At 47.1% G+C, this 18494-nt stretch overlaps 1 protein-coding gene across 1 annotated transcript; it reads right to left on the reverse strand.

The window, feature by feature from the left end:
• Positions 1 to 566: 566 nt before the first annotated feature.
• Positions 567 to 16064, reverse strand: LOC136308205 (zinc finger protein 343-like). Its single transcript, XM_066235432.1, has 6 exons — positions 15836 to 16064; positions 15155 to 15406; positions 14919 to 14977; positions 10939 to 11065; positions 4457 to 6633; positions 567 to 4241 (listed from the first exon to the last, which is right to left on the reverse strand). Exons 2-5 carry the CDS (start codon positions 15273 to 15275, stop codon positions 4847 to 4849), a joined length of 2094 nt encoding a protein of 697 aa, XP_066091529.1. The 5' UTR covers positions 15276 to 15406; positions 15836 to 16064; the 3' UTR covers positions 567 to 4241; positions 4457 to 4846.
• Between the last annotated feature and the right edge of the window lie 2430 nt (positions 16065 to 18494).

Here is an 18494-nt window from a genome sequence, read left to right on the forward strand (position 1 = left end):
CTTGCATTTAGAATATGGAAGTAAAGAGAGTGTACCAATAAAGGGTCCATGAAAAAAAATTAGAACAGACTTTAAGGAACAGTGATGTCTTGATGGGGATGACAACTATTCAGCAAAGACCTGAGTAGAGATTGGACGAAAGAAAACGCAGCGAACAGAGCCTTCAGTGCAGCCAATGGGAGTAATCATTTAGGAGAAGCATCAGTTCAGAACTTGGTGTCTTGGGAAGTTCCTCCACACTGGAACCTCAATCATCCTCTCCATGCAAAGGCACAGATCCCCCAACAAATGTACGAATTTTACATAGGACTTGTTTCTCAAGAGTCCAATTAATGCAGGAAATCTGAACTGTGAATATGAACTCTTTTCCAGATGCACATGTGGCTAAGGGGCACAGACTGAGCCTATGAATAACTTTACCGGAACTGAAGGACAAGAAAACATGAAAAACAATTGTGTGTGAAAATTGTAAAGCTGGTGGCCACGGCCATGGCCTTGCAGATGCAGGTTCACATTGGATTCTTGCAGAAGGCAAAGGAAGAATAGAGACAGAAAATGGTGGGCCATTCTGTTTATTAGTGAGCAAACTCAGAAGAGCAAACAGGCCTGGAAGACAGCTTTCCTCTCTCTCTGAAGGCTCCTAAACTCAGACTCATTCTCAGGCTCTACAGGAGTCCTGGGGCCTCCCTACAAAACTCAGCACAGCTCCTAAGCACTGAGCACTCTCTCTCCCTATACACTCTGTAGCTAAGCAGGCTGGAGGAAATAAACCTGTTCAACAGCAAACAATAGAAAACACTTCTCCCTCCCAAGCAGGAAGTCAACTCAGAGTTTGCAATTTGCTGCCCTGAGGGCAGCACCTACATCCTTCCATAGACTTACACACATGGCACTGCCCCAATACAAAGGAGCAACCTAAAAACATTTGTTTTCCCAACAAAGACATAAAAGTGGTCATTCTTACTTAAATGAAATCTTTTATTTCAATTACAAAAAAAGAAAAAGTAAACATCTATATAGTAGCTAGTGCCATCCTCCCTCTCACACAAGGGGTGGGGGAGGGTTCAAAACTTCTGAAAGCCCTTCAAAGGTGACTCATAACTAAGGTAGTGATTTGTGGAAACCAGAATGTCCTCTTGGCCTGACACGTAGTGGCACAGTGGATAAAATCTCGATCTGGAATGCTGAGGTCACTGGTTTGAAACCTTGGGCCTGCCTGGTCAAGGCACATAGGGGAATTGATGCTTCCTGCTTCTTCCCACCATCTCTCTCTCTCTGAAATAAATAAATTAATTAAAATTAAAAAAATTTTAAAAAGAAAAATAAAAAAGAATGTCCTCTTGGAAGGTAAAGGAGAAACAACAGGATAAAGCTCAACCCACAAACCCTGCTCACATCTGTCTTCTCCCTGAGTGTCTCCTGGTGCACTATGAGGCATAACTGATTGCTAAAGTTCTCACAGAGTACTTCCCTGGGCACTTAAAAGTTTTTCTAATGTACTTGTAAAGCCAGTAGCCACGGCCACCATCACAGCCACCTGACCCATGCAGGTTCGCATTTGATTCGGACAGTCGGTAATAAAACAATGGAGCCAAGAACTGGTGGCCATTAGCTTTAATCCTAGCTTGCACCTGGTGGGCAAGTGAAAACACACACTGGGCTCCAAAACCCACTCACATTCAGTGCTCACAAAGCTACTGACTTATCTCAGTTTCCTAGAATCAATGGTTTCTAGCTCACCAGTCTTAGTCACCTCCGTTCCCTATCTCCTCTCTATACAAACTCTGCACAAACTGACTTCTCCATCAGCACTCCGCCATCTTGGCTGCCTCTCTTATCCTCCTCGTGGCCTTTTCTGCTCTCCTCTCTCTGATCTCCTAGAAGGTAATGACTTTTCTCCCGGAACAGCGTGATATCTCTTCCTGTAGAAGTACCACGCACTAACCGATTGCGCCACTGAAGCTCCTCTCTTCCTTTTAAAACCTTTTGTCCAGCCTGACCTGTGGTGGCGCAGTGGATAAAGCGTCAACCTGGAAACACTGAGGTTGCCGGTTCGAAACCCTGGGCTTGCCTGGTCAAGGCGCATATGGGAGTTGATGCTTCCTGCTCCTCCCCCCTTCTCTCTCTCTCTCCTCTCTATAATGAATAAATAAAATCTAAAAAAAAAATTATTTAAAACCTTTTGTCCAATTTGTGAAAAAAAATGTCAGATGATAGTAAATCTCTATATCCATAGAAAATGTGATCATCATTGAAACAGGCTAGAATCAGGCTGCAAGAGCTGTTTTGTGAACTAGAGGAGGGGCTACAGTTAGTATGCATGCCATATCCTTATCTCCAGATGGTCAAGAGCTTTGGAACACACTGTCTGTCTGTCCTAGATAATAAATAAATCTGTTTAACTTTGTCTAAAAAAACAAAAAACCTTTTGTCGCGACCGCTCTGCCCCAACACACATTAATATAATCACTCCCATCCCAAGCAAGAAGGGCAACTAATATCATCACCTGGGCAATGGGCTTCCACATGGGCAGTGCCATCTTTAACAAAGTGACATAATATATTTTATCTGCCCAACAGTACTGTATACTTTTGCAGCCCAATCAGTAATACCAGCGTTGCGTGGAAAAAACCTACTCGACACAAACTGCAAAAAGAAGAGGGAGAGGCCTGCGGGGACAGGCAGTGAAGACCTCTGGAGTCCCCTTTCTCACAGCTGTTATTGAGCAGAGGACAAAACTTCTTTATAAGAACAAAGACAACATGATTACAGGGGGGCAGGAAGATCAAATGAGATAAGGAGAAAGAATAAATGAACAAGGTACTTTTTGCTGACAAGAAAGGGCTATTATGGGTCAGTACATTCTTTTTCTTTTGGTAATTAACAAATACAAAGGAAGGGGAAATCTAGAACCTCTGGGCTACTTTACTAAAGCCCCTTCAGGATTATTTGTGTCAGCACAAAGATCACTTACTCACAGAGTGTCTGGGTTTGCATCCAAAACATTCACTGAGGGTTGTTAACTAGTTTCCCAGTCAGGTCATACAGGGTTCAAAGTTAGATGGCTGGTTGCCTACAATGCAGCTGTTCTATGATGCATCCTGAGGTGAGATTTTTCCCTAGCCTGTGCCCATTCATCTCACAAAGAATGTATATGCTGGCTTTTTTGAGAGTGGTATATGGCCACAGCTGTGACCATTACTCCTTATACACTTAAGATGTCTCGTGAGAGTGGAGTCCCTGGAGAGACAATGGGTGGAGGATTGAGTGGTTTATTGGTGACTGAGGAGGAAATGGACTGAGGAGGAAACTGACCTGCAGTGTGTTCACAGCTGAGATCTCATGGGCACTCCTGACCCAGGATGACCCTCTGAACCCAACAGAATCAAGGTGTTGAGATTCTGTCTCTCCTTCTCAGTCAGTCATGGGCCATGAGCTACCCTGTGTGAAGGGGCTGTTCTCTGTGGCTCAGAGCAAACCCTAAAGAAGAATTCATCATCAGGACAATCAGCAGCAGTTATCAGCAGCTACAGGAGTGTCAGTCCTGATAAGGTTATCTTTTTTTTTTTTTTAAAGACTTTATTTATTCATTTTAGAGAGAAGAGAGACGGGGCTGTGGGGAAAGAATGAAGCAGTTCAGTAGCAGGAAGCATTACCTCCCATATGTGCCTTAACCAGGCAAACCCAGGGCCTCGAACCAGCAACCTTAGCATTCCAGATTGGTTTGTCATCACAGGTCAGGCTTATCTGAGCAAAGGTCCACAGCATCCTCACTGAAGGATCTCCCCACGTTATGAGAACGATGCAGGATCCCAGGATCCCTGTCCACAATCTCTGCAAACACACTGCCCGTCCCTGAGAATGCCCTCAAGTGCCTGCCTGTTGGCCACTGGTTTTCGGTCACTGTTTACTATCTGCTAACACCTCATTGACAGTTTGTGCACACATGCTTCCCGCCTAACTGCACCCTCCTTGTGCACTGGAGGCAGACTTACGGCTACTGCTTACCTGCACGCTGCATGCATGCGACTCCTCTGGTGAATGTGTCCTTGGTGCCTGATGACAGCCGACACATCTCTGCAGGTTCACTTACTTCACACACACACAGTGGGATAGTTGGGTGTCTCTCTGGTGTAAGATGAGGTCTCACTGATTGCTAAGTCCTGAGCATGATTTGTGCATACGCGAGGCTTCCCCCTTGCATGTGTTCTCCAGAGTCTGATAAGATCAGACTTATAGCCTGACCTGTGGTGGCGCAGTGGATAAAGCGTTGACCTGGAAATGCTGAGGTCACCGGTTTGAAACCCTGGGCTTACCTGGTCAAGGCACATATGGGAGTTGATGCTTCCAGCTCCTCCCCTCTTCACTCTCTCTGTCTCTCTCTCTCCTCTCTAAAAATGAATAAATAAAATAAAAAACTATATATATATAAAAAAAAAAGATCAGACTTATAGCTAAAGCTTCACCCACACTTCATGAAAATATCATGCTTGTCCTTGAATTTGTCCTCTGGTGCTTAAAAAGTTTTGCTTTCCAGGTAAAGCCTCATCAATAGTAACCACACACGTAAGGATTCTCTCCCGAGTACATCCTCTGGTGTCTCCTGAGGAATGACTCATCATCAAATCCTCATCCATGCTCTAGACACACATTGGACTTCTCCCACGAGTGAGTCCTCCACTGTCTCCTGAAGGCTGACTCATAACCAAATCCTCATCTACACTCTGGGCACATGTATGGCTTTTCCCCCGAATGAGTCCAGCGGTGCTGAATAAGATCTGAACCATGTCTGAAGCTCTGTCCACGTTCCCAGCAAACATGCTTCTCCCCTGAGTGTTTCCTTTGTCAAGGGGGATGACTTCCAGCTATAGCCTCGTCCACACTCTGAGAAGAGATGATGTTCTCCCTCAGGTGAGCCATCTGGTGTGTCCTGAGGTCTCTCATATGACCAAATTCTTGTCCACACTCCAGGCACACATAGGGTGTCTCCCCGGAGTGAGTCCTCTGGTGTGTCCTGAGGGCTAACTTATAACCAAATCCTTGTCCACACTCCAGGCAAATGAAGGGCTTCTCCCCCGAGTGAGTCCTCTGGTGTGTTTTGAGTTGTGATTTCTCACGAAATCCTCGTCCACAATCCGGACACACGAAGGGCTTCTCCACTGAGTGAGTCCGCTGGTGTCTCCTGAGTTTTGAATTATAATGAAATCCTTGTCCACACTCTGGGCACATGAAGGGCTTCTCCCCCGAGTGAGCCATCTGGTGTGACCTAAGATCTCTCATATTACCAAATTCTCGTCCACATTCTAGGCACACATAGGGTGTCTCCCTTGAGTGAGTCCTCTGGTGTCTCCCGAGAGCTGACTTATAAACAAAGCCTCGTCCACACTCTGGGCACACAAAGGGCTTCTCCCCCGAGTGAGTCATCTGGTGTCTCCTGAGTTTTGAATTAACACGAAATCCTCGTCCACACTCTGGGCACACGAATGGCTTCTCCCCCGAGTGAGTCATCTGGTGTCTTCTGAGGTCTCTGAGAAAACCAAATTCTCGTCCACACTCCAGGCACTTATAGCGTGTCTTTCCCGAGTGAGTCCGCTGGTGTGTCCTGAGGGCTGACTTATAACCAAATCCTCGTCCACACTCAAGACACACAAAGGGCTTTTCCTTTGAATGAGTCTGCTGGTGTCTCCTGAGTTTTGACTTAACAAGAAATTCTCGTCCACATTCTGGGCACATGAAGGGCTTCTCCACCAAGTGAGACTGCTGGTGTCTTCTGAAGTCTGATTTATAACCAAATCCTAGTCCACACTCCGAGCACAGGTATGGCTTCACAGCCGAGTGAGCCCGCTGGTGTCTCCTGAGGTCTGACTTATAAACAAAAGCTCTTCCACACTCCAGGCACACAAAGGGCTTCTCCCCGGAGTGAGTCTGCTGGTGTCTCCTAAGGTCTGACTTATAACCAAATGCTCGACCACACTCAAGACACATAAAATGTTTCTCCTCCGAGTGAGTCCGCTGGTGCATCGGGCCATTTAATTTATCACCAAATCTTTGGATGCAGTTATCACACAGGAAAGGATTCTCCATTGATGAGGGCGCCCCTGGGTGTCTGAAGATCTGTGATGTAAGTGTGAAGCCTCGCCCACACTGCCTGCAAACGTAGGGCTTCTCCCCTGAGAGGGTCACCCTGTCTGCCATAACGTTTGATTCCAGGCGGCAGTCTGGTTCGAGCTCACTACAGCTCACAGCTCCAGATCTTGGGGTTACTAATTCCTTCTTCCCCTTGTCTGTCGGCACAGGGCTTACCCTTTGGGCTGAGCTGGGCTCTATTTCTAGCACCTCATGACCTTCCCTAGAATGTCCTTGGGGTGGGCTGCGGAATGTGCCTGAGGTTTCCCTCTCCGCCATCCTCTCAAAAAAAAGTCTCAAGCCATCTTCTCTGCCTTCACCTTCTGTGTTTTCTCTCCAGCAACTATGAGAAAAAGACGTCAGCTCCTGATGCCACAGCACCAAATCCCCCAGACAGAAGTCACACATGTCCGTGCACATGGGAAGCACCGGCTGGCTGGGCAGTGGCTCTCGGGAGAAGGTCAGACGGCGGGAGCAGTGGGGGTTCATTTCTGGCTTTGATTCTGCTGGAGAAAGAAAGTTCGGTCACAGAAGCCCCAACAGGACTGCAGGGCTGTCCCTCCTGGTCTCAGGAAAACTAGGGCCCTCCTGGCCTGACCTGTGGTGGCGCAGTGGATAAAGCATCGACCTGGAAATGCTGAGGTCGCCAGTTCGAAACCCTGGGCTTGCCTGGTCAAGGCACATATGGGAGTTGATGCTTCCTGCTCCTCCCCCCTTCTCTCTCTCTCTCTCTCCTTTCTAAAATGAATAAAAAACAAAAAAAACAAAAAAGAAAACTAGGGCCCTCCTGCCATACCTGTTATTGATACTATGTGTACAATGTCATTTGCTCCCACCAATGATTTCTTTAGGTTCCAGTTTTACACAGTCCCTTTTCTATGACGATCCAAGGGAACCACCCCAGAAACATCTTCTACATGTCACTCAGACTAGGAGTCTCCCCAGCAAGCAATCTGCCCTGTACAAGCTTCAATACCAGCAGCTGTTTCTTCTCGTAAGTCAGCCTAGCCATGACACTCCCACTAGTGCCCTGATTACACTTCTGTTGTACTTGGAGGTGACAGTCTCTATGACTGATGTGGAAATCTACTTCATGATTTCACTTATTACCAAAAAAAAAAAAAAAGACTGAACACAAGAAAAGTCACTTGCTCAGGAAGACTCCCAAACACAGGAAATGGTATGGAACATTACACAGTGGTTGAACAGATATATTGGAAATGAGTCTGAATTTCAGGTTTCCCATTTGCAAACAAATATTTAGAAGAAATAATTTCTAAGTACTAAGTTCTCTGTTAAATACTGTAACTTCAGCCATGTACAAGAAAGACGTGGTCCATGGTTAAAGGATTTAGAAACCCTGTGCACAGACCAATCTCATCACACTAACACTGGCATGGCCAACATATGGCCCATGGGCTGGATCCGGCTCACATAATGAATTTATGCGGTCCACGATTAAAATCTTAATATTTCCCACTACTTTAAAATCTCATCTACTCAGAAGCAGAAGCATCTCTGGTTATTGGAAATCGAGATATTTAAGAAGATAGTGATACGCAGAAAAGAATTTCGCATGTGACTAATCTAGGGTTAACTTTCAATAATTGGTCGAATGGATTCATAATACTTCTTTATTTTTTTTTTAAACTCCATTATAAAGATTTACAACTTTTGGCCCTGGCCGGTTGGCTCAGTGGTAGAGCGTCGGCCTGGCGTGGGGGGGACCCGGGTTCGATTCCCGGCCAGGGCACGTAGGAGAAGCGCCCATCTGCTTCTCCCCCCCCCCCCCTTCCTCTCTGTCTCTCTCTTCCCCTTCCGCAGCCAAGGCTCCATTGGAGCAAAGATGGCCCAGGTGCTGGGGATGGCTCCTTGGCCTCTGCCCCAGGCACTAGAGTGGCTCTGGTTGCAGCAGAGCGATGCCCCAGAGGGGCAGAGCATCGCCCCCTGGTGGGCAGAGCATCGCCCCTGGTAGGCGTGCCGGGTGGATCCCGGTCAGGCGCATGCGGGAGTCTGACTGTCTCTCCCTGTTTCCAGCTTCAGAAAAATACAAAAAAAAAAAAAAAAAAAAAGAAAAGAAAAAGATTTACAACTTTTGTACTTGTCTGTATTCGATATGAACTGTTTGATGTTAAGCAGCGATGTGACACCCACATTCATTTAGGCGGAGTTTGCCAGTGCACACCCAAGGTCAAACAATTCATTATTTTTGTGGTCAAGTGTGCTGAATCAAGTAGCATTGTAGCATAGACAATAGCTGCAGTTAATAACTGAAAACGTGTGCAGGCTGTTTGTAAAATGAAATAACTGTTTTATATGCGATATAACCCCTTCAAGCTCATTATATTAATTAAATATTGTGTTGATTGTGATATAGTATGGATATTTATATGGTATGTAATGATATTTTTATTAAAACAATATTGTATATTAAAATTTTTTCCACCCACTTACATTCATAAACAAATTATATAATAAAATTTTGTTTACTTAAATGAATCGTTTTTGTATTTAACATTTTTCAATTTTAATATTTCGCTTGGCCCATGAAAAAAGTTTTCCTTCTAATCTGGCCCAGGGGCAAAAACTGTTGGCCACGTTTGCCCTAACATCACACTTGATAACAGGATTTCCCTGGGCCACCAGAGATTGGTGAAGAATTAGTGCCACTTTGAAACACATTTTTAAAAGTCACAATGTGGTGATCTCATTGCTGCTTCTCCCTTCTTATTTCTATCTGTCCCTCTCTCTGTCTCTCTCTATCTCCGTCACACACACACACATACACAAAGTATACCAGACCCAGACAGAGGCAAGTCTTTGCCAAGATTCTAGGACCGACAGAGTTGAAGAAGAGGCAACAGAAGACATGAACATTTGGCCCTGACCGTCAGTTCAGTGGTAGAGCATTGGCCTAGCATGTAGGTGTCCAAGGTTTGATTCCTGGTCAGGGCAACAAGAGAAGCAACCATGTGTTTCTCCACCCCTCCCCTTCTCCCTTCCCTCTCTCTATCTCTCTCTTCCCATTTCACAGACAAGACTCAGTTGGAGGAAATTGGACCCAGACACTGAGGATGGCTCCATGGCCTCGCCTCAGGTGCTAAAATAGCTGTTGCCAAGCAACACAGCAATGGGCCCAGGTGGGAAGAGCATCGCCCAGGAGAGGCCTTGAAGGTGGATCCCCGTTGGGGCCCATGTGGGACTCTTGCTCTTTGACTTTGTTTAAGAAATTTAAGAAAAACATTAAATCCACTTTTAAAAATATTTTGATTACATGTTGAAATAATATTTTGAAAAAAAAAAAAAAGAAATAATATTTTGATAGATTAGATGATATAACATTGTTAATTTCACCCATTCGTGTCTACTTTTTTAAAAAAATGTAGTTACTACGAAATTTAAAGTCAGCCCCGTGGCTCACATTACAGTTGCACAGCACAGCACTGATCTAGTGCAAGGGGTGGAAACAATAATGCCTGCGACCTATTTAGTCCTCCCCTCTGTTTCTGTACAGTCGACAAGTTCAGGATGGCATTTAAACTGTGAAAGAGACAGGAACAAATCAAGAGAATAACAGAGCATGACACATGAAACGATATGAAATTCAGACTTTTGTTTCCGCCAGAACCGTCTTACGGGGACGCAATCATACTCATTCCTCTACGTACCGACCTGACGACTTTAGTGCGACCCGGAGAGAGTTCAGAGCGGTTAGAGACCACATCGCCCATAAAAGACCTAAAGTAGCTATCCTCCGGCCCTTTACAGAAAGTGTGGCTGTTGGCTGATTCAGGGTAACGTGGCAATTGAAAGTATCCACCAACGGTTAAAGAATCCATGTAATTTTCTAAATAAAAAAAAAAAAAAAAACTAGCTTATGAAACTCAAATTTCTGACGGTTGCAGAAGGCGTTTCTCACTACTCTGCCATGTGCAAACTGCACTCCCGGTCCCACTGGCCTCCTTACAATTCCTTCCCTGGGAGGGACCATCCCTTCCTTAAATCCTTAGCACCAAACACGTCTCCACCTGAAATGCTCTTGCTTTAGACACACAGAGTCTAACTCCCTCACCACATTACATCTTTGGTCATGTTACCTCCTCTGTGATTTCAAATTCAGCCCTTCGACCTTTCACACTTGATACTACTTCCTCCTGCTTTTTTTTTTTTTTTTTTTCATTTTTCTGAAGCTGGAAACAGGGAGAGACAGTCAGACAGACTCCCGCATGCGCCCGACCGGGATCCACCCGGCACACCCACCAGGGGCGATGCTCTGCCCACCAGGGGGCGATGCTCTGCCCATCCTAGGCGTTGCCATGCTGCGACCAGAGCCACTCTAGCGCCTGAGGCAGAGGCCACAGAGCCATCCCCAGCGCCCGGGCCATCTTTGCTCCAATGGAGCCTTGGCTGCGGGAGGGGAAGAGAGAGACAGAGAGGAAAGCGCGGCGGAGGGGTGGAGAAGCAAATGGGCGCTTCTCCTGTGTGCCCTGGCCGGAAATCGAACCCGGGTCCTCCGCACACTAGGCCGACGCTCTACCGCTGAGCCAACCGGCCAGGGCTCCTTCCTCCTGCTTTAATTGATCATTACTATTGACTAGGAAATGCTTAGGACCATCTAACACACCATCCTTTCCCTGCCCGTGAAACTTCTTGTTTCTTATCTATCTTGATACATTGGGAAAAGTAAACTCCTATAAACAGAGGTTGCTTTACTTGACTTCTGTGCTGTTGTAAGGAAGTAGAACATTTTCTGCCCACGGTAGGTGGTCCATCCCGCTACCGCAGTAAGGAAGGACAGAACACAGCCTCACCCAGCGAGAGCAGGTTCCTGTAGTTCTCCAGCATCACTTCCTTGTACAGGCTCCTCTGCGCAGGGCTCAGCCTCTTCCATTCTGCCTTTGTGAAGACCACGGCCACATCCCTGAATGTGATCAGTACCTATTAACAAGCAATCTGTTAATGAACAGCAAGTCACCATCAATTTTCCAAAGCACAATGAGTAAATCTTGTGACCTTGGATGATCTGGGTCTACAAAAGTTGGTCCAGTTCTTTCCCTAGTACACAGTTCTATGTACCAACTCTTCTGGCCACAACAATGGCTTTGTATTAAAATCCAAGGGTGCAGAGCTGACACAGACACCCATTCCTGGGCCCTAGGCATTTATGATTTCCTTGGAGAAGTTATTTGTGAATCAATTTGAAACCTGGCCTGACCAGACAGGGGCACAGTGGATAGAGGATCGGACTGGGATGCAGAGGACCCAGGTTTGAATCCCCGATGTTACCATCTTGTGCACGGGTTTATCAGGCTGGAGCGTGAACTCAACAGCATGAGTGTGGGGTCACTGGCTTGAGCGTGGGTTCATAGATATAACCCTACGGTCACCGGCTTGAGGAAGGGTTAACTCCCTATGCTATAGCTCCCACCTCAAAGCACAAGTGTGGAAGCAATGACTGAACACTAAGGTGCTGCCATGAAGAACTGATGCTTTCATCTCTCTCCCTTCTTGTCTGTCCCTATCAGTCCATCCCTCAGATTTTCTATCTGTGCCAAAAAGTAAAAAAATTAAAACCTGAAATAATGTTCAGGAAGGTGACCTTGAGGATGCACTATGTTAAAATTTTGAGACAGGCCTGACCAGGCGGTGGCGCAGTGGATTGAGCATCAGACTGGGATGCGGAGGACCCAGGTTCGAGACCCCGAGGTCGCCAGCTTGAGCGTGGGCTCATCTGGTTTGAGCAAAAGCTCACCAGCTTGGACCCAGGGTCGCTGGCTCAAGCAAGGGGTCACTCCGTCTGCTGAAGGCCCACGGTCAAGGCACATATGAGAAAGCAATGAATGAACAACTAAGGTCTCGCAACAAAAAACTGATGATTGATGCTTCTCATCTCTCTTTGTTCCTGTCTGTCTGTCCCAGTCTATCCCTCTCTCTGACTATCTCTCTGTCCCTGAAAAAAAAATTTTTTTTTTGAGACAGAAGAGTTACAGATAGGCAGAAAAGTTTTCTTTTGAAACAGACTTGGTGTCCACCATGTATCGCCCAACACACAATTTATAACCCACAGAGGAAGGATTAATATACAGTCCAGGGACACTAGCTCCCCCCTCTGAACGTGGAGAATCCAGAAGAAGGCAGAGGAGAAGGGGGCCTGCAATGTCTGGGGTCTTACACTCCCGCCTGTGAGCTCAGTGTTCTTGACTGAGAGAACAAAGCCAGGCAGAAATTTTGAAAACTAACAAACCACGGGAGTGGACCTTGGTGGTTATCAGTTCCTTGAAATGAAGTGCAGCTCCAATAAGAAGTATGACCTACAGGATCACTAGTGATGGGATGATCGGGGACCGGCCCTTCAGCTGCCTCTCCCCTTTCCCTCCCTGAGACCTGAAAGTCAGGTCGGGCTGCAGACAAAGAAGTCACAGGAATCAGGCACGTGTCACGTGAAAGCTGAAGCTGCAAAGGTGTATGAGACAGAAGAAATCGGGCTTCAGGTAGCGCGTGTCTGTCTTGCCCCTTCCAGAAGTCACACTGCTCGGCCGGCTAAATAAATCCTACTTCCATCAACAAGTTCTATGGGCGTATTTGCCCTCCTTTGATTCCTGCAATAATAGGACTGAAAAGTTGTTTTCATTTTACATAACAGGGAAATTTATTTAGACTTCCTCTGGTTCTCATATTCATATGTTCTTTCTTTCTTTTCTTTTTTTTTTTTTTTGTATTTTTCTGAAGCTGGAAATGGGGAGAGACAGACTTCCGCATGCGCCTGACCGGGATCCACCCGGCTTGCCCACCAGGGGGCGATGCTCTGCCCCTCCGGGGGCGTCGCTTTGCTGCGACCAGAGCCACTCTAGCGCCTGGGGCAGAGGCCAAGGAGCCATTCCCAGCGCCCGGGCCATCCTTGCTCCAATGGAGCCTTGGCTACGGGAGGGGAAGAGAGAGACAGAGAGGAAGGGGGGGGGGAGAAGCAAATGGGCGCTTCTCCTATGTGCCCTGGCCGGGAATCGAACCCAGGTCCCCCGCATGCCAGGCCGACGCTCTACCGCTGAGCCAACCGGCCAGGGCCCATATGTTCTTTCTTTATCACCCTGCGTCTCAACCCTTTGATATACTTCCTTTGATAAGTAAACGACAATTTATGTAAAATATTGTAGCAACTCTGGAGACCAACCTAACTCACTCCTCAGGATGTGGCTCTTGTCACTTGTTCATGTTTTCTGAATCATCTTGGCAACTTCAATAAAAACTACTGCCCCGAAAGTCATGGCTAACCAGCAGGAGAAGTCTCGGACATGCACACAATCACGCTGATATTCCTCCTCCACCAATGACAGTCCTTTTAGTAGGTCTCACTTGGCCATTCTTCCTGAACTACTTATGTAACCGTCACTAGAATAAAAAAAAGAATCAATACAATGATGAGCTACACAGCATTACCAGATGAAGAAAACATCCACCTGGGCTGTAGCTCTACCCAACATCACCAGATGAAGAAAGCATCAGCCTGAGTCTTAGAGTAATAGCTAGTTAAAACAATAGACTAAGAAAGAAAGAAAAAAAATTATAAGTATGTACCAATCTCACCAAACACTACTAGAAGGACACATAACCACACCAGGAAGCTTCAGCCAGGGCTGCAAAATAGGCCTCCCACTGGGCGCATTTCCAATGAAGAGTCCTCTAGAGAGAACTGCCCATTCAGGGGTGTCTGAGACCCTACCAGTTTTTATGGGAAGAGTTTGGCAGAAGGGCCCTTCCTGCAAAGCCTCTAGAAACAAAGTTCACGACATTCAGAATAATTAACTAGGCAGGCAATGAAGTGATTAGGAACATCCTTTCCAGTTGGGGAAACTAGAGCAGGACCTCTCAACTCCGAGTCAATAACTCAGTCAGTCATTCCTGCAAAAATTCCTATTTTTATGACCTTTTTTGCTCATGTTCAATTGAGTTCAAATTCACATATTTTTAAAATACTATTCTTCCACACTATGCTCTGCTTCTCCACTGGTTCAAAAAAATTCGATAGTAAAAAAGTAAAAAGATGTCCACTACAACAGTCAGTACCTTTAGCTAGTGTGATGTGAAGTGACATTAAATAGTACATTTACAATTTTTAATAATCTCAATTTTTCAAACATAACTTTTATCTTTGGCACTTTCCTGGGTTCTACTAATCTTGGGTAGATTTTTCAACACGAAAAATGAAAGAGAAATGCAGGAGTCATTCTAAAACATGCTGCCTGACACAGGCATGGACTGTCGAATGTTGTTTATTTTTTCCCTTCCCAAGAAAAGAGAATACTCAGTTTGCCTATTCTTTGCAAAATGAGCCAGCACTTCATAAAAAAAAAAGGAAAAAGGCCCTGGCCGGTTGGCTCAGCGGTAGAGCGTCGGCCTGGCGTGCGGGGGACCTGGGTTCGATTCTGGGCCAGGGCACATAGGAGAAGCGCCCATTTGCTTCTCCACCCCCCCTCCTCCTTCCTCTCTGTCTCTCTCTTCTCCTCCCGCAGCCAAGGCTCCATTGGAGCAAAGATGGCCCGGGCGCTGGGCGCTGGGGATGGCTCCTTGGCCTTTGCCCCTGGCGCTAGAGTGGCTCTGGTCGCGGCAGAGCGACCCCTGGAGGGGCAGAGCATCCCCCCTGGTGGACAGAGCGTCGCCCCTGGTGGGCGTGCCGGGTGGATCCCGGTCGGGCGCATGCGGGAGTCTGTCTGACTGTCTCTCCCCGTTTCCAGCTTCAGAAAAATACAAAAAAAAAAAAAAAAAAAAAAAAGGAAAAAATGTAACTCAAACTCACCAGTGTTCTGGGCTTTCCCTCCTTTTCTTGGAGCGAGTCAGTGCAGCTGGAAGGCAGACCTAGGGGAAGAACACAGCTCTGAGGGTGCAGGCCTCCCAGAATGCCCCGGGGAGCAGCTCCTCGGAGCCCAGGACAGAGGGAGCAGTCCCTTTACTCAGCCGGGGTCACTACAGTGCTCTCAGCTAAGCCCAGAGCCTTACTCCTCCTCCTCACCTCTCTGGACTCTCAACTCTCACCTTTAGTCTCATGATTTGGGGTCAGATTCTTCATGGTCTGCACGTCTTCCCTGTTCTCCTCCTGGTCCTGCTCTCCCAAGGCCGAAGGATCAGGCAACGTCACGGCCCCGGGGTCAGACATGTGTTTGCCCTGAAATTCTACCACCCGACCACGTAGAAGTTATTTCATCTCGGGGCCGATTTCTGCTCCTGCCCGGGTCACTTCTCCGAACCCTTCTTGTGAAAGCTCCCGTGTTTCCACGAAGCCAGCACCTGCGGGAGGAGCAGCAATGTGACGTTTCCACACTCCTTACTGTACAAATCAGGCACTGCAGGTCCTGAGAGCTCCCACCCAACCGCATCCCCACTCACTCACCGACTTGGGCCAGAGTCACCTCCAGAAAAACAAGCAAAAACACCCAGAACTCTATATTCACAATCATTCCGTGGTGCCCACAACCATTCACACACGCATGACCCAAGTAGGTGTCTCCTTGCCAAAAGCAGGGGGGTATATGGTCGGCTCCCGACCACCACCACCACCACCACACGTTTCTGTCTATTTAGCTCTGGCTAAACTCGTGTACCCAGAGTCCAAGTAAACTCGGGGATGCACGTCTGCGGCCACCTCCTTATTTGAATCACACGGCCCAGAATCATCCCAATTTTCTCCCAAAAAATGATATGAGAGTTCCTGCTCACCCGCTCCAACAGGAGAAGGACACAGGAGAAGGACGGACCGCAGTAGGAACCGCAACTCATTAACTCGGAGCAAGCTGAGTCTCACCCCACTTCCCCGCCCCTAAATACACGTCTGGGGCCGCGTCCCGTTTCGAAAAATGAAACCTCCCACAGTTTCCGTTCCATCTACTGCACACCAGCCTCACTCATCCCGGGTCCAACCCACCAGCTCCCACCACGGCTCCTAACCCTACGCACCGCCGGTCCCGTCTTTCCTTACAGCTCAGTAGTCACCCAGGCAGTCCCCGACCACCGGAACCTGCTGCAGAGGTCCACGTGGTCTCCCGGGTGATCTGTGCAAGGACTACAATTCCCAGAATCCCTGGAGGCTTTGCCTCCATTGGCCGCAACACAGCGACCAATAAAACACGAGTATAATAGAACTGGACATAGTCTTCTGTAAAGGCAGCCGACCAGTTTTTTCTATTTTTATTATATATTTTAGAGAGAGAGAGTGTGTGTGTAAGGCAGAAAGACAGAGACACAGAGAGAGAGAGAGAGAGACAGTCAGACAGACAGAAACATAGATTTCATAACTGTTGGAATCCATGGGAGTCAGAAAGACCAGAGTAACAGGCTTTATTGAAAGGAAGAAAGGAACCCTGCCCGGCACTTCTCAGAGGAGAAGAGCGCCGGTTACAGACTAGGGGTGAGTTATATAGTGTTTGGGAGAGCCTGAGGGGATACTGAGGCAAAAGTCCTGGTATGTCCAGAGCCCCTCCTTGGGGACGCTTGTCAGCTTTTTGGAATTCCTCTGTCTCAGGGACGATAGTCCAGTAAGCCTGAGGTCTGACAGATAAGCAGAACATCAAGAAGGCAGTTTGGAATACACAAATCTATCAATAACCCACTTATTTATACATTCACTGGTTGATTCTTGTATGTACCCTGACTGGGGATCAAAACTGCAATCTTTGCATATTCCACGATGCTCTAACCAACTGAACACACCAGACAGCTCTACCCATCTCTTCTCTTAAGATGCTGAACGGTTTCAATTGAAAAGACTACAGTTCTAAGAAGTCTCTGCAGCAGCATCTCCTGAGGTTTTTCCCCCGTCCTCGCAGTCCTCTCCCGGGTTCTACGCAGAGTCGGCATTTGTGGTTTCTGAGCCCAGGTTGTCTAGCGCGCAGAGAGCGAGGCTGTTCTGCGCTTTGGAATGTATTTCCCTTCATGTGATCCAGGGAAACTCCCTGCGTTTAAGTCGGGTTACAAACACGCCTCTTTTTTTCCCTGAGCACCTTCTACGTGTGGCTTCGTGCTTCTGGCCTGCACCTGCGGGCAGCCCCGCGTTACTAGCAGGAAAACCACGGAATGCAAAGCTGTCACCCCACTGTAGATGCTGTATAATCAATTTCCTCTCTCCAAGTCAGCTGGTGGCAGAGAAATGCAGGACGGCTTAACAACACAGTACAGGACACGATGTGAAAACTGAAATGGGACGTGGGAAAACGAGGTTCCCCCAAATTATAATAAGTCTCCTCTCTCCTACCCCTCCTCCCACTCCCACGTGGTAGAGCTGCATGAAGTGTTTCCTGGGATGGACAGGAAGCTCTCAGGAGGGTCTAAGCACAGAAGTGACGGGACCGGGCCCTTGCTCACTGCTCCATCCTCATCTCTGGCTTCCCCCCTACTCCAGTAGACAGTTCCACCCTCCTAGACCTCGCGATTTTTCTTAGAGTTAAACTCCTCCATGCCTCTCTCTCCACCCTTCTTCCATGATAGATTGGACTAATCTTCCCTGAGGTGTAGGCTCAGATTTCTTTGCCTCCAGGAAGTCTCCTCTGGGTCCATGGTCTGATAGGAATTTTCTTGATCACCAGAGAAAATTTCCCACAGTTTTTTTAACATTTTATTCAGTCCTAGTCTGGTCAGAGCTGTCACTTAGGAGGCTGTGATTTTTCTGAGGACAGCACCATCTACTGTGTCACCGCTGCTTTATATGTCCCGAATAAACCCTGAAAACATTACTCTCAGAAAAAAATAATGACTGGATGAATGGATGGTTGATGGATGGATGGTTGGAGGATAACTTTATGGAAACCACTCAAAGACTTCAGCCTATTGCCAATTTATTGGAGGATAACTCTCTGTTGGAGAGCAGGGCAGAGATAACGTAGCAAGTTTGTAGCAGATGGTGGCTTTCATTGTTGTTCCTGTAGAAATAGACCATCCCTATTCCTCCAAACCCCACATCTCCAAATTCTGTTCCAACTTTCCAAGGGAAAGAATAAAGAACATCATTCACTGGACTCTGTTCAATTATTACAACTCTTCAGCTTGAAAGGAGAGTGTGTCCTGGGCAGCCCTGCCCCCTGCTGTTATGGGGGGGGCTCTTGCTGGGAAACAGCAATGGGCGTTGTGAGTAGCTGTGCTCTCCTGAAAAGTTTATTCCTAAGCTCCTTCCCATTACTCCTTTCTGGGTGTTTCATATCGAAGCCTCCAAAATGTCAAGCCAATATTTCTCAACAACATTTCACCTTTACATGCAATCATGTTTCCTGGGTCTACACGTGCTGTAAGGTACCAAAAAGCTGAAAATTGATATTGATATTCTGGGAGGAAAGGTCAGGCTTTCCTATCAGGCTTTCCTTTCCCGTTCTTCCTTTAGAGAGGGGAG

The sequence above is a fragment of the Saccopteryx bilineata genome, chromosome 6 (assembly GCF_036850765.1).
Source record: "Saccopteryx bilineata isolate mSacBil1 chromosome 6, mSacBil1_pri_phased_curated, whole genome shotgun sequence".
NCBI lineage: Eukaryota > Metazoa > Chordata > Mammalia > Chiroptera > Emballonuridae > Saccopteryx > Saccopteryx bilineata.